The sequence below is a fragment of the Mytilus galloprovincialis genome, chromosome 1 (genome assembly GCF_965363235.1).
Source record: "Mytilus galloprovincialis chromosome 1, xbMytGall1.hap1.1, whole genome shotgun sequence".
In the NCBI taxonomy this organism is placed as follows: Eukaryota; Metazoa; Mollusca; class Bivalvia; order Mytilida; family Mytilidae; genus Mytilus; species Mytilus galloprovincialis.
In genome coordinates this window covers 31,361,135-31,375,915 of record NC_134838.1, presented here as the reverse complement: position 1 = coordinate 31,375,915, position 14,781 = coordinate 31,361,135, and the positions used below count along the sequence as shown (strand labels likewise).

General features: G+C 33.2%; 1 protein-coding gene across 3 annotated transcripts in view; it reads right to left on the bottom strand.

Moving 5' to 3' along the window:
- Window positions 1–1,283: 1,283 nt before the first annotated feature.
- Window positions 1,284–14,781, bottom strand: part of LOC143071419 (protein SSUH2 homolog) — a 29,806-nt gene continuing 16,308 nt past the window's right edge. For all 3 annotated transcript variants that reach the window (XM_076245695.1, XM_076245690.1, XM_076245701.1), the window contains 6 exons: window positions 14,526–14,588; window positions 13,451–13,536; window positions 11,966–12,058; window positions 9,851–9,953; window positions 9,113–9,211; window positions 1,284–4,887 (listed from right to left, as the gene is read on the bottom strand). In XM_076245695.1, coding sequence (XP_076101810.1) covers window positions 4,741–4,887; window positions 9,113–9,211; window positions 9,851–9,953; window positions 11,966–12,058; window positions 13,451–13,536; window positions 14,526–14,588 — 591 coding nt within the window. In that variant the 3' untranslated portion in view covers window positions 1,284–4,740. The remainder of the gene's footprint in view (window positions 4,888–9,112; window positions 9,212–9,850; window positions 9,954–11,965; window positions 12,059–13,450; window positions 13,537–14,525; window positions 14,589–14,781) is intronic.

Sequence of the window (14,781 nt, the reverse complement as noted above, 5' to 3'; positions counted from 1 at the left end):
GCCACTAACAATTTGCTTTTGCTCAATCCTTTAGTAGATCCCTTCATATATATTTTCAGTATCAAAGAAGTGCGAAGTAAGTTAACATGCAAATTTTGCCAAACGAACCATACAGCTCCTGTGACAACAGCTATACAACTAGCAAATTCGGTTACACCTGGTGATATATCTGATGTACCGAAACAGCCTATGACCACACGGATATCATGAAAAATGGAGGGAACACTGTATTGTAATTTTTAAAATGATCTGACGGATATCAAAAAAGTATCAGAGGACGAAAAACAAAGACGATTTAAAGGGTTTTCTATTTTGAATGGAATTCATCTTCCAGTAACTACAATAAATTATTGATAGCTGTGTGGTAGGCATTAGAAATAAACAATTGACATTAAAACAATTCTTAATACAATGTACGTTTTTATTAATTTGCACTATAAATAAAAGATGCCATTGGATTATTTGTCAATGAAAAACACCCGACAATAAAACGGCAAAAAGCATAGATATATTGAGGACAAAATAGGAATTTTCAAAATGAGAAAACGCTTGAATAGTAATTTGCCCTGAGCCTAGACAAGTTGTATATAAACAAACAAAAAACCCTTAAACTTTTTTGTCTTTTTAGATTATTTACTTTTACTGTTTAGTCTATTTTTGGTAGTGTCCATTTGACATAGCTCAGTACTTGTACATCCCATCATTGTGTTATTGTGATGTTGTAAATTTTTGTATTCTTGTCTTTCGTTTTTGCTAATGTGCTTTGCATATATGCCTTTTCGGTATTCTTTTTTGACATATTTGTTTGTTTTTATAGTGATTGGGATTATAACACAATGTTGACTGCTGTACCCCTACTTTTTACATTTTTACCTATTATCTCTGTATGTTTTGTTCACACATCGTTGTTAATATAATAAAATTTTATGCCACTGTCATACAAGTGAGAGGTTAAGCTAACTATAAAACCAGGTTTATTCCTACATTTTCTACACAAGAAAATGCCTGTACCAAGTCAGGAATATGACAGTTGTTATCCATTTGTTTGATGTCTTTGAGCTTTTGATTTTGCCATTTGCTTAGGGACTTTCCGTTTAGAATTTTCCTCGGAGTTCGGTATTTTTGTTATTTTACTTTTTATATAATATATAATAAATATTTAATTTGGACTTAAAATTTTCAGTTTAAGAATGGCTCATCTGGTACTTCATGAATATAACATAATTTTGTTCATGACCTTATGGTACTACAACAAGCAGGCAATTATGAAACAGCAAACTACAAGATTTAATAAGGAGTTTATTGCACAATATAAATTGAATGTAAAATTAATAACTACATTATGAAATGCTTATAACATTAAGTCGGTGTTAATGTAAAAAAAAAAAAAAATATTTAAAAATACAAAAAAACAAATGAAAAAAAACCTAACAAGATCTTATTCAATGAGATTCTTATCAATAAAATACATGTTATTACACACACATAGACATCAATAGTTCATCATACATTCTTATATAAAACACAAAGAGACATACCACATAACAAGGTTTGTTCACTTGAAAATTTTATTTCAATTTACAGTGAAAAGACGTTTTACGCAAGGTGTTCATTTATTTATTTATATATTTTTTTTGTAATTAATTGGTTTTAATTTATTCAGATGACCAACTGATTTTAAATCTTACAAAAAATTTTTTACAAATGGAGTTGTATATGAAATAAAATCATCATAGAAAACAATATAAAAATTTGTTTGCCACACTCATGTTTCATCTTCAAAAGACTCATCAGTGACACTTAATTCAAACAAAAGCCAAAATAACAAAGAAGGTTGACAAGCATTGAAGGCCAACAAATCTGAAAGGTTTTGCAAAATACAGATATAGTAATATTTTCCAAATAAACAGTGAAACATGAAAGTGCTGGATACTTATGTGGATGCACTATACTACCTTTATGCCATTCATGTAAATTCAGTCCTATGATATAAATATTTTGTGTGTTTGAATAACTTCTCTGTTTTATTTAGGTCCATCAAAGGGAATACAGAAGATACATATAAACTAGAGGCTCTCAAGAGCCTGTATCGCTCACCTGACTCTACTTGGGTTTTTGAAATCATATAAAAACAGATAAAATTTGGCTACAAAGTAACAACACTTGGCCAGCACCTCATAAAGAAAGGACTATTCATGCTATGTTTGATTTCATTCAATTCCGTGGTTCTATAGAAGAAGACTTTTGTATGCATTTCCCATAGGGTCCTATGTTAAACTAAGCCCCCTGCTGGCAGCTATCTTGGATGATGGATCGGAGACAAAGTAACAACACTTGCTCAGCATCTCATAAGGAACATTCATGCTATGTTTGGTTTCATTCCATTCAGTGGTTCTCTAAAAGATGTCATTTGTATGCATTTCCCATAGGGTCCTATGTTAAACTAAGTCCCCCGCTGGAGGCCATCTTGGATCATGGATCAGCTACAAAGTAACAACACTTGGTCAGCACCTCATAAGGAACATTTATGCCATGTTTGGTTTCATTCCATTTAGTGGTTCTCTAAAAGAAGTCATTTGTATGAATTTCCCACAGGGTCTTATGTTAAACTAAGTCCCCCACTGGCGGCCATCTTGGATGATGGATCGGCTACAAAGTAACAACACTTGGTCAGTACTTCATAAGGAACATTTATGCCATGTTTGGTTTCATTCCATTCAGTGGTTCTCTAGAAGAAGTCATTTGTATGCATTTCCCATAGGGTCCTATGTTAAACTAAGTCCCCCGCTGGCGGCCATCTTGGATGATGGATCCGCTACAAAGTAACAACACTTGGTCAGCACCTCATAAGGAAAATTCATGCCATAATTGGTTTCATTCCATTCTGTGGTTCTCTAGAAGAAGTCATGTGTATGCATTTCCCATAGGGTCCTATGTTAAACTAAGTCCCCCGCTGGCTGCCATCTTGGATGATGGATCGGCTACAAAGTAACAACACTTGGTCAGCACCTCATAAGGAACATTCATGCCATGTTTGGTTTCATTCCATTCAGTGGTTCTCTAGAAGAAGTTCAAAATGTAAAAAGTAAAGGATGACGACGACGACGGACGACCGACGGAGGACGCCAAGTGATGAGAAAAGCTCAGGTGAGCTAAAAAAGAGATATTACATGTTGATTACAAGTACAGTTCAGCAGTTCTTAAAAATCGATGCATGTATATAAAAAAAAACTTTATAAAAACACCTCTTTCAAAATCAATACCACATAAATATTTCATAGATGGAGAACATTTAACACTATAAAATTAACAAAGAGACAAAAAAAACCAAGGAGATGGTAATGAAAGAGGCAACAATACAAAAACAGAATTTAAAAAAAAAAAAAACATATCTAAAAATTACATTACACAATCCTAACAGATACTATACATTGAAGGCCTTCAATAAACATAATGATTGTAATTGTCAATTTGTCAGTAAGATGCCGAGTACAAATATTTTTTATTTCCATTTAAGTACATGTATAAACAATTTTAACATACATAGTGCTATAAAAAAATGTAGATTGGGAAGGGTATATATAATATGATAAAACACATAATCTTCCATATTAATATGGAAGGTCTTACACATGAATTATATACCTCTCTGGAAATTTTCATATTTTAATAAAGATGTAGAACAATTTTTAATTGCTATTTCAAAATCATAGATTGAAGAAGACACCATAGCTGCCTTAAGCAAACTCAAATGGATCAAAACATTTAAAATGGTATTTCTTGTGTCCTAAATGTCAATCAGTTGGATTCTTAAACATGTTAGAGATGCATATTGAACAAAAATATATTGTAAAAAAAAAAATATCTAACCTTATTATTTCCTTTGGAGAAAAAAACTGAAGAAAAAAAAACAATGAACATAATTCAAATGTTTTGCTTTGATAAACTGCCATTAATGAATTAACAGTTTTGGACTGTAACAAATCCAAAAATAAATTAGGATTATTTCTCCTTTCCCAATTTTCTCTAATTATCAACATTATTTATTAATTACTTTTTAAGTTTTTTGACAATTTGAGCAAATTTTAAGATGAATGATTCATAAAAGATTTGAAATGTTAATATATTTTCATGTTAGTTAATATCATATGTTATGTTATTACAAAGGAATTAATAATATATTTTGTTCCCCTTGGCCTACCCTGTTAACAAATGGAATTGAAAACATTTACTTTCCATTTCTACATGTACACATACAGTGGCTCTTTAACAAATAAACAACTTGAGCATAGATTAAAACACAAAACGAAATCATTCAGAAAAAAAACTAAATGAGTGGACATGGTCAGATGAATAATAATGTCATTAAAAGATACTAAAACATGTTGACTTAAAAAATTACTGAAATTGAATACAACATTGAAAGTCATGGTTATGTTTTTTCTCAATTGTAATACCCATTTCAGAGGAAAATGCTTTACAAAGTTCTTCCTAAGTTAGTATACATATGTAAAGTGAGAATATTGACCATATTTGAGCATCTGCAGGTTGGGACTATATATTTTCTGAATTTCAATTTTAAGACTTTTACAGGTTACTATATTTATTGTGCCAATGGTAGGGCTTGGTTAAAAATGTATTATATATTTTACTCTATAACATGGAAGAGACATCCCTCAAAACATTTGATACATTTGCAAAAATACTGAAAAAATATCCTATTCAGTTCTTTCTTTAATTCTATAAGACAGAACAGCCAAAACAGCTTTGCTGAGGATAGTCAGGAGCATGAACTTTCTTGTCTAATCCATACACTATAAAGTCAGAGTCTGTGTCTTCCCATTTGTAACGACAAACTGTCACTGGTACTATCCTTACTCTGTGTCTCTGTAAAAACATAAAAAAATGACATGTTTACTTTAAAAAGCCGAGCAGGATATTCAACAAACAAACATTAAAAGATACATTGGCATCTGTCTTAACGATGTAATAAGCACAGAGAGTCGATCTGTCTTAACGATGTAATAAGCACAGAGATTCGATCTGTCTCAATTTGAACGATGTAATAAGCACAGAGATTTCGATCTGTCTCAATTTGAACGATGTAATAAGCACAGAGAGTCGATCTGTCTCAATTTGAACGATGTAATAAGCACAGAGAGTCGATCTGTCTCAATTTGAACGATGTAATAAGCACAGAGATTCGATCTGTCTCAATTTGAACGATGTAATAAGCACAGAGAGTCGATCTGTCTCAATTTGAACGATGTAATAAGCACAGAGAGTCGATCTGTCTCAATTTGAACGATGTAATAAGCACAGAGATTCGATCTGTCTCAATTTGAACGATGTAATAAGTACAGAGATTCGATCTGTCTCAATTTGAACGATGTAATGAGCACAGAGATTCGATCTGTCTCAATTTGAACGATGTAATGAGCACAGAGATTCGATCTGTCTCAATTTGAACGATGTAATGAGCACAGAGATTCGATCTGTCTCAATTTGAACGATGTAATAAGCACAGAGAGTCGATCTGTCTTAATTTGAACGATGTAATAAGCACAGAGATTCGATCTGTCTCAATTGTGCTATTTTATGAGATGTATCATGCACCAGGAATCTTTATAATTTCTGCTCTTTTACAAGATGTATCTGCACAGAGTCTGTTTCATTTGTGCTCTTTTTCAATTACTATATTTGTGGCTTTTAAAACTTTTTGTCTATTAAAAGTGAACATGATGCAGGATTTTATCAGATACATGTCTTGTGCATACAAAAAATGCATTGTAAATATTAACTCTGGTAAGTTTTATTATCTTTTGTAAATTAACATCATGAATTTAAATGAAATCAAGTTAGTTAATTATTTATAGTTAAATCAGGTCAGTCGTATTTAGAAGGGATAGATCTCTTGGTATCATTACAGAAATCCTTCAGGACTTCATTTTGATGAAAGATATTTATAAAAAGTGTGGGGTAATCCCATTTGTTCAAATCAAGAAAACCAAAGGTTAGGGAAAAACACCACTACCTCAAGAAAGAAACAACAAACAAGAATGTGTCCAAAGTACACGGATGCCCAACTCGCATTATCATATTCTATGTTCAATGGACCGTGAAATGGGGGGTAAAAAATCTAATTTGGATTTAAAATTAGAAAGATCATATCATAAGGAACATGTGTACTAAGTTTCAAGTTGATTGGACTTCAACTTTATCAAAAACTACCTTGACCAAAAACGTTAACCTTAAACTCACACTCATTTTCTAAGTTCAGTGGACCGTGAAATTTGGGTCAAAAGTCTAATTTGGCTTTAAAATTAGAAAGATCATATCATAAAGAACATGTGTAATAAGTTTCAAGCTGATTTGATTTCAACTTCATCAAAAACTACCTCGACCAAAAACTTTAACCTGAAGCGGGACAGACGGACGAACGAATGGACGCACAGACCCCTCTACTATTGTAGGTGGGGCATAAACACAGTTAAGACAGCTTAAGCAACATGAAGCACATTAACAACTGCACTTTAGTGTTAATGTTACGGTAGGTACCTGCATGAGAACTCTCTCTGAAGGAACACAGGTGTTTAGAGAGAAGACAATTGAAGAGTACCTGCATGAGAGCTCTTTCGCCCTGAAACTTGTGTTTGGATATAAGAATATGATATAATACTTGCATGAGAACTCTCTGCATAGAATACTTGTGATTATATATAAGATTATGATATGTTACCTGCATGAGAGCTCTCTCCATGAGACACTTGTGTTTGGATAATAGATTATGATAGTTTACCTGCATGAGAACTCTCTCCATGGGATACTTGTGTTTATATATAAGATTATGATATGTTACCTGCATGATACTGCTCTCCATGGGATACTAGTGATTGGATATAAGATTATATGTTACCTGCATGAGAACTCTCTCCATAGAATACTGGTGTTTAGATATAAGATTATGATATATTACCTGCATGAGAACTCTTTCCATGGGATACTGATGTTTGGACATAAGATTATGATATGTTACCTGCATGAAAACACTCTCCATGGGGTAATGATCTTTGGATATAAGATTATGATATGTTACCTGCATGAGAATTCTCTTCATGGGATACTGGTGTATATATATATATATATATATAGAGATTAATACATGGCCTTTTCCATATCAGCCTGGGTATCATCCCGAGACCCCCATATCAGCACCTCAACTCCGTCTCGGGCTGATATGGGGGTCTCGGGATGATACCCAGTTGATATGGAAAAGGCCATGTATTAATCGCTTTATCATATACTTCCGATGATAGTTTCATGTAAGGCAAATAAACAAATGCAATAACTAAAACAGTCAAAAACTTTATAAAGAAGTTAAATTATGAATCAAATATACTATAATTGTCCAACAACAGCACCACTACCTCCATATATATGTATGGTAACATTTCCTACAGAGGCATTTGAAACATTGGAAATTTGGAAGAGTTTTATGATCATTATTACTCCATGTTTGTTGTACTATAAAATGATTCTTAATTGTCAATGGCATTTGTTAGCAAGTACTAAACTATCCCCACAAAAGTTCCCGTAAATTTTGACGTCGTCATAAAAAATATCTGACGTCACAATGGAAAAGAAAACAATCGATACCGGAAACACCGGAAGTAACTTGCACGAGAAGCACTGTTATGGGTTTTTGCACAAGAGGCCCCTGATATGGGTTATCAGCCCGAGTGGGAAATTATGGCTTGTGTACTTCCGCTCATTACACATATGCAAAAGCTATCATATCAATGCTAAGTATATGATAAACAAACTGTGCAGTAGTACATTAAAGTAAAAAAGTTCAAAGGGGCGTAACTCCTAGAAAAAAAATTGAATCGCAATTTCCTGTCGATATGCACAACTTCATAGTATGTCCTTATTATCTAAAATGGTTTCGTGAAATTCTGTTGTGTGGTTTGAGAGAAGTTCCAATGACAAACTGTTGCAGTAGTACATTAAAATAAATAAGTTCAAAGGGGCGTAACTCCTAGAAAAAAAATTGAATCGCAATTTCCCGTCGATATGCACAACTACATAGTATGTCCTTATTATCTGAAAAGGTTTCGTGAAATTCTGTTGTGTGGTTTGAGAGGAGTTGCGATGACAAACTGTTGCAGTAGTACATTAAAGTAAATAAGTTCAAAGGGGCGTAACTCCTAGAAAAAAGATTGAATCGCAATTTCCCGTCGATATGCACAACTACATAGTATGTCCTTATTATCTGAAAAGGTTTCGTGAAATTCTGTTGTGTGGTTTGAGAGGAGTTGCGATGACAAACTGTTGCAGTAGTACATTAAAGTAAATAAGTTCAAAGGGGCGTAACTCCTAGAAAAACAATTGAATCGCAATTTCCCGTCGATATGCACAACTACATAGCATGTCCTTATTATCTGAAAAGGTTTCGTGAAATTCTGTTGTGTGGTTTGAGAGGAGTTGCAATGACAAGAAACAGGACTGACGGACGGACGGACGGGTCAAAAACATTATACCCTCCACAACCCGTTGCGTGGGGTATAATAAGATTATGATATGTTACCTGCAAGAGAATTCTCTCCATGGAATACTGGTGTTTAGATATAAGATAATGATATTTAACCTGCATGAGAACTCTCTCCATGGGATACTGGTGTTTGAATATAAGATTATGATATTTAACTTGCATGGGATACTGATGTTTTGTTATAAGATTTTGCAACGTTACCTGCATGAGAACTCTCTCCATGGGATACAGGTGTCTGGATATACGATTCTGATATGTTACCTGCATGAGAATTCTCTGCATGGGAACCTGGTGTTTAAATATAAGATTATTATATGTTACCTGCATGAGAACTCTCTCCATGGGATACTGGTGTTTGGATATAAGATTATGATATGTTACCTGCATGAGAACTCTCTCCATGGGATACTGTTGTTTGGATATAAGATTATGATATGTTACCTGCATGAGAATTCTCTCCATGGGATACTGGTGTTTGGATATAAGATTATGATATGTTACCTGCATGAGAACTCTCTCCATTGAATACTGGTGTTTGGATATAAGATTATGATATGTTACCTGCATGAGAATTCTCTCCATGGAATACTGGTGTTTAGATATAAGACTAGCTGATGCATTATTGATTTCTTGCTCTGCAAAATGCTGGATTGGATATACCTTCAAATATAAAATGATTTACAACATATGTGTACATATAAGAATATTATGCCACTTAAACATGCTTTAAAGATTGACATAAAGACAATTCAGTCTCCGTTATTTAACACAATTTGTGCTTCTACATATATGAAGTAATTAATTTCACACCAAAGGTACAATGGCATAAGTTCATTTTTTATGATAGCCTCATTGGTTTCTCCATTAGATTTTTACTAAATGTTTAGACTTTCACTAAATGTTTTCTCATGCATCAGAGGTCCCACCAACCTTAACTAAGAGACAACATGCTTTGTCTATCATTATAAACGTTAACATAGCCAAAGTGTTATGAAGCTGTCAATTTATTGTTCATTTAGCCAAGCAATCTCTTGTTAATAATACAATAATTAATCTATCAACCAATCTTTTTCATGGCAAAAATTTGCACACAAAAAAGAATCATGTAAGACATATCTATTAATTAATAAAAAATATATAATTGAAAAAGCAATTTATATGCTAAAAGATCGATTCCATCAAAAATGGCTGAAATATCAAAATGGAAATACACTATCAATGAACCAAAGAAGATATCTATATGACGATGGGCAAAATAATAATCAGCATATTCCTTTTACTACAATAATAAAAAGTTACCCTAGGATAAGTTTCTTCAAATGCAGTCTGTCCTTCCACCTTCTTCACAAGTTTGTCAGGTAAACTGGTTCTTTCTACAATGTGGTTGTCATCATGCTTATGCCTATAAACATTAAAATAGTCTTTTAATAGCATCTATTGTAAATTTATTATTACAATGCATGCTGGTATTTATGACTTCTCTTGCACTGAATTTGAATCTTATTTATAATAAGATGTACAGTGAAACCTGGCCAACCAAATCTTGCATAAATCAAAAACCTGTCTAAACCAAAAATGTTCTCAAGTCCAGTCATATCAAACTTAAGGCATTGTGAACCTGATCAAACTGAACATCTGCCAAAACTGAACAAAATCTTTTGTCATGACGAGGAAATTGACATGTTTCACTGTACTTGAAAAGGTGGACAATGGGATCCCTCAAAGTTTGAAGTCATTGACACAGGTATAAAGTGTAAAATTTCCCATAATTGAGAAATAATTGATGCAAGCTATACTTTTATTGTAGTTTTAACATGGTTAGGCATTATATTCGTGATTATTTTTGCCAGAGCAATAGTGAGGGCTAAAATAACACAAATGTAATGCCTGCCCATGTTAAAACTACAATAAAGTTTAGCTTGCATCAATTATTTGGTTTCTGATTACCGGTAGGACAATTCTGGTAATTTCTATGTCCGATGTGTATGAATGTAGATCATCTGTGTAGGCTCTTCCATGAACCTCCTATCAAACGACAGGAAATGTGATTTTTCAGAGGGAGGAGTTTTGAACAGCCGGCCTGAACGGTTGTCATATCTAGGTCAAATATGTCATTTTAGAATTGCAACACATTACAGTCATAATAAATGAACTACAGTCGAACCTCGTTGTGTCGAAGTCGAAGGGACCGGACCAAAGTATTCGACTCATCCGAGGTTCGACTCATCCTAGGTTGAGTGTGTCGTCATAAATTTTGAATGCATGAAATACGGTATGAAATGTGTGTAAACTAGATACAATGAACAGTGTGCCTTTTTTCGATATGACACTTTATAACTGTGTATTCAATCTCCATTTTTGGTCCTTCGTAATAATTAAAAAACACAAGTACAGATACAAATCATGCACAAATAAAATCAATAGTCTACACAAATACAAAAATGTATTTACAAAGGTCAGTCACTATAAATTATGAAATCACTCGTGGCATGAAATAAGTTCTGAACAGTCTCTGAAGAGGTCATCTGCTTTACATTAAATAATCATGAATCTATTATAATTGTCCTAATCCTTTTATCTATTGTAATTAATGAGTTTTAAATCTAACGATTCATTGAATCTCGGCTTGGGTTATTTAAATTCGTTTCGTTTTTATCTCGGGTGAAAAATGTTCAACACACTAACATTCCGCTTGAACGATCATCAAAGGTGTTAATTAGCGGTCACCATAAACATGTCATTTTAACTGTTATACAAACAAGTATGTTTACTCAGCTTCAATCTCTTTTGAAAATGATTAGTTGACATACGAAATACATCCAATTTAAATTTTTATCATTAGGTCTGCATCTTTCGAAAATTCTTACTTTCGAAGTTCGAGACATCAGGGTCAATTTACATTAATTTTACTTCGACGGGACTATAAAATTTACTCGACTTAACCGAGTATTCGAATCAACTGAGTTTGACTCATCAGAGGTAATTATGCATTGATCAAACGGGAATTTTACCGGGACTGAGAAATTACTTTGACTCATCAGAGTTTTCCACACAACCGAGTTCGACACAAGGAGGTTCGACTGTAGTAACAACATGCATCATTTAAAAGTTTGGAAGTGTTCTAAGTTGATGAAATATCAAATGCATGCCAATTTGAAAAAATTCATTATTCTGCAGTAGTCAATGTACGCATGTGCAAACTAATTTTATTGGATTTAGAGCATGGGTTTATCCACAAAGCGAAAGAAGCATGTCATATTAGAATGAGAGATAATGGATTTGTTTTAGAACAACAACATTTAAAAATAAAGTTCAAAAATATTTGTTTAAAGGGATTGACAAATACCAGAAATTACTCTAATACTGTAAATGGTTAGCCATCATAATACATAATTCTAATCTATTGGTACTTACCATTTAATGGTCAGTTGTATGAAGTATTTGAGTATTCTATGACCTTGACATATTTTACAAATAACATTGCCTTTACTGTGACAGGTCAAACAACTGTAAATCAAATATTGTTTCTTTATAAAGAATCAAAAACAACAAAACAGATCAAAGGAATTGTATTGTAATCTAAATATGAATGTTTTTCATTTTACTGAAAATGTTCGCAAAAAACATATATACAAATGTTGATTGCAAATCTGCACATAATTTTTATATAAATTATGGAATATGCATATAACCAAACATATAAATATATATATACAATTCATCTAAACATCAACCCAACAATGTTAGATCTGTAAATTTGCTTTCACAGATTTTTTGTCCTTCCCTCGCCAGGATTCGAACCCCTGCTACTGAGATATCGTGACACCAAATCGCCTGCACTGTATCCGGCGCGCTACAGAGGCGGATTAAGGGGGCCCGGGCCCCCCTTTTCGGGGAAAAATTTGGTTGCTTATATAGGGAATCACTGAAGCATGACCTGAGCGGGCCTCCTCTAAGGCAGTCAGCCGGCCACCTCTTATAAAAATTCTGGATCCGCCACTGCGCTAGACCACACGACCACCTTGGCTTCACAAAAATAAAGCTTTCGGTGGCCGGGTGTTACCTTTCCTCGTCAGTTTTAATGTAGCGATGTAATACAGTACATGATATATAAGGCATGAAGATGTTATTGTTATTTATATCAAATCGGATGAGAATCCAGGATTTTTAAAGGGGGAGGGGTCTAGCAAGTCAATATTTAAGGTAAAACTATATTTAAAAAAAAGGACTACGCATCTACCATACACGAAGCTCCTTGAAAAGGGCGTGCCTTCCGCTCCCTTCTCCCCCCAAAAAAATCTGCCTCGTCAATTTTAAACCCTTTTACCCAATATATTCATGTAGCTGTACAGTGGAGGCTACGGGACTACAAAGTAAGTAGATATCAGATTCTGAATCACCGAAAATCAACTTATATTTTCATGTCTAATTTGATAATTAAATTTTAACACATTTATACCTTTTTTTAAATTTGTTCTTGACAATTTTTTGTTCATTTAAAAATATAGGGACAACTGAGTTGGTGTTCAATTCCCACCCTAGGCATTCATTTATATCGGCTGGTGCAAAGCGGGCAGTTTAGCTTAGTGGCCCCACATTGACTCTGTTGTTCATATGTCAATTTAAAAATTCAGGCAGCCTCCTTTAGGTCTTGCCATCTTTGTTTTTCTTTTCGAAAATCATACACAACAAAACCATGGTATAACCAAAGAACCAAAGAACTGCTTGTATATATATATATATATATATCCAAATAAAGGGATTCAGGGGCTTGTGTAGCATTCATAAAGCAATTGTCTTAAAGAAATGGAGAAATATGCAAAGAGTAGCCACCTAAAAATGAACTTCCAGATGTGAATTTTTCTTCTATATCACTTTATGCAACAGAATAGAACTTACTCTCTTTTACCTGTACCATTACAAAATGGACATGCTTCTTCATCATCCATTCTTTTCCCAGATCCAGAACAACTTGTACATCTATTCTGAAATTAAATAGGATAAGTACATTTCACTAGAAATCAAGGCAATTTCACTATCTGTACAAATCTATATTCATAAGGAAAACGAATTTACATAAAATAAGAATGTGCCCCACTAGCAATATCCTTTTTCTATGACTCAAAGAATGTGCCCCACTAGCAATATCCTTTTTCTATGACTCAAATGACCACAAGACAACTAGAGGCAGGTGTATATACAATAAAATAACCTCTAAATTGTTCGAACCAAAAAAAAAAGATGTGAATAAATTTTAGCAGAGATGATCAAAGATCTTCTATATAATTCACTCAATTTCAAATCTGATAAAAAATAATTAAGATATGACAAAAGACCATCAATAACACAATCCCTATGCTGTAGCAAGGATACGGATACGACAAATTGTTAAACTCGTGTTTGGTCAACCTCCAACAGAAAATTTGACATCAATACTCACAATAAGAATAATCAAATTTGAAAAAAAATGGAATTAAAGGGGAGATTAATGATCACAAAGCAATCAACCAACAACAAAAAAGAACAACACAAGACATGACATGTGTTTGATTTTATGATATAAGGTGTAAATGACAGAACTGATTGTCAGTGGTAAATTTATTTACAAGTTTTGTAGACCCAGAGCTTAACCAATCAATAGAGACCTTAGAGCTTGATATATCATCAAATGTCTGTTGTACTTATTAATGACCTCTTAAGATGTTTAAGTCATTGGAATGTTTATTTAATTTTAATTCACTTATGTTAACCAAATCAAAATATTTTGCCGACAGATTTTCTGTATGCAGCAACTTCAATTTGACCAAGTCTCTCTTTAGCAATTTTATAATTTCACTGCAGAAATGTGATCTGAAAAAATGATGGAAAAAAGTATACATGGATTTGAAAGAAAGAAGTATTAATTGATTTTGAGAGAAAAATTTGATTGAGGCATATGTAGACTTTCTACATTTTATTGTGTCCTAAAGCTTACCTGTCCTCTACCCTGGCAGTGCCAACATCTTATAAAACCAACGGCAAAACAATTGTGGCAAGGCTAAAATAAGAAATTGTGAAATTTGTGAATCATGTCTCAACAATAAATAACTTTATCTCATAGATTGAAGAGGTTGGACTTGTTTATCATATCTGTAATGCACCTGTATAAATAGGATTTCAGTTCTGAACATATTATCCTCAATGATAAGTCAACATCTGTTCAATATTCCCGCATTTCTATTCTTGAATTT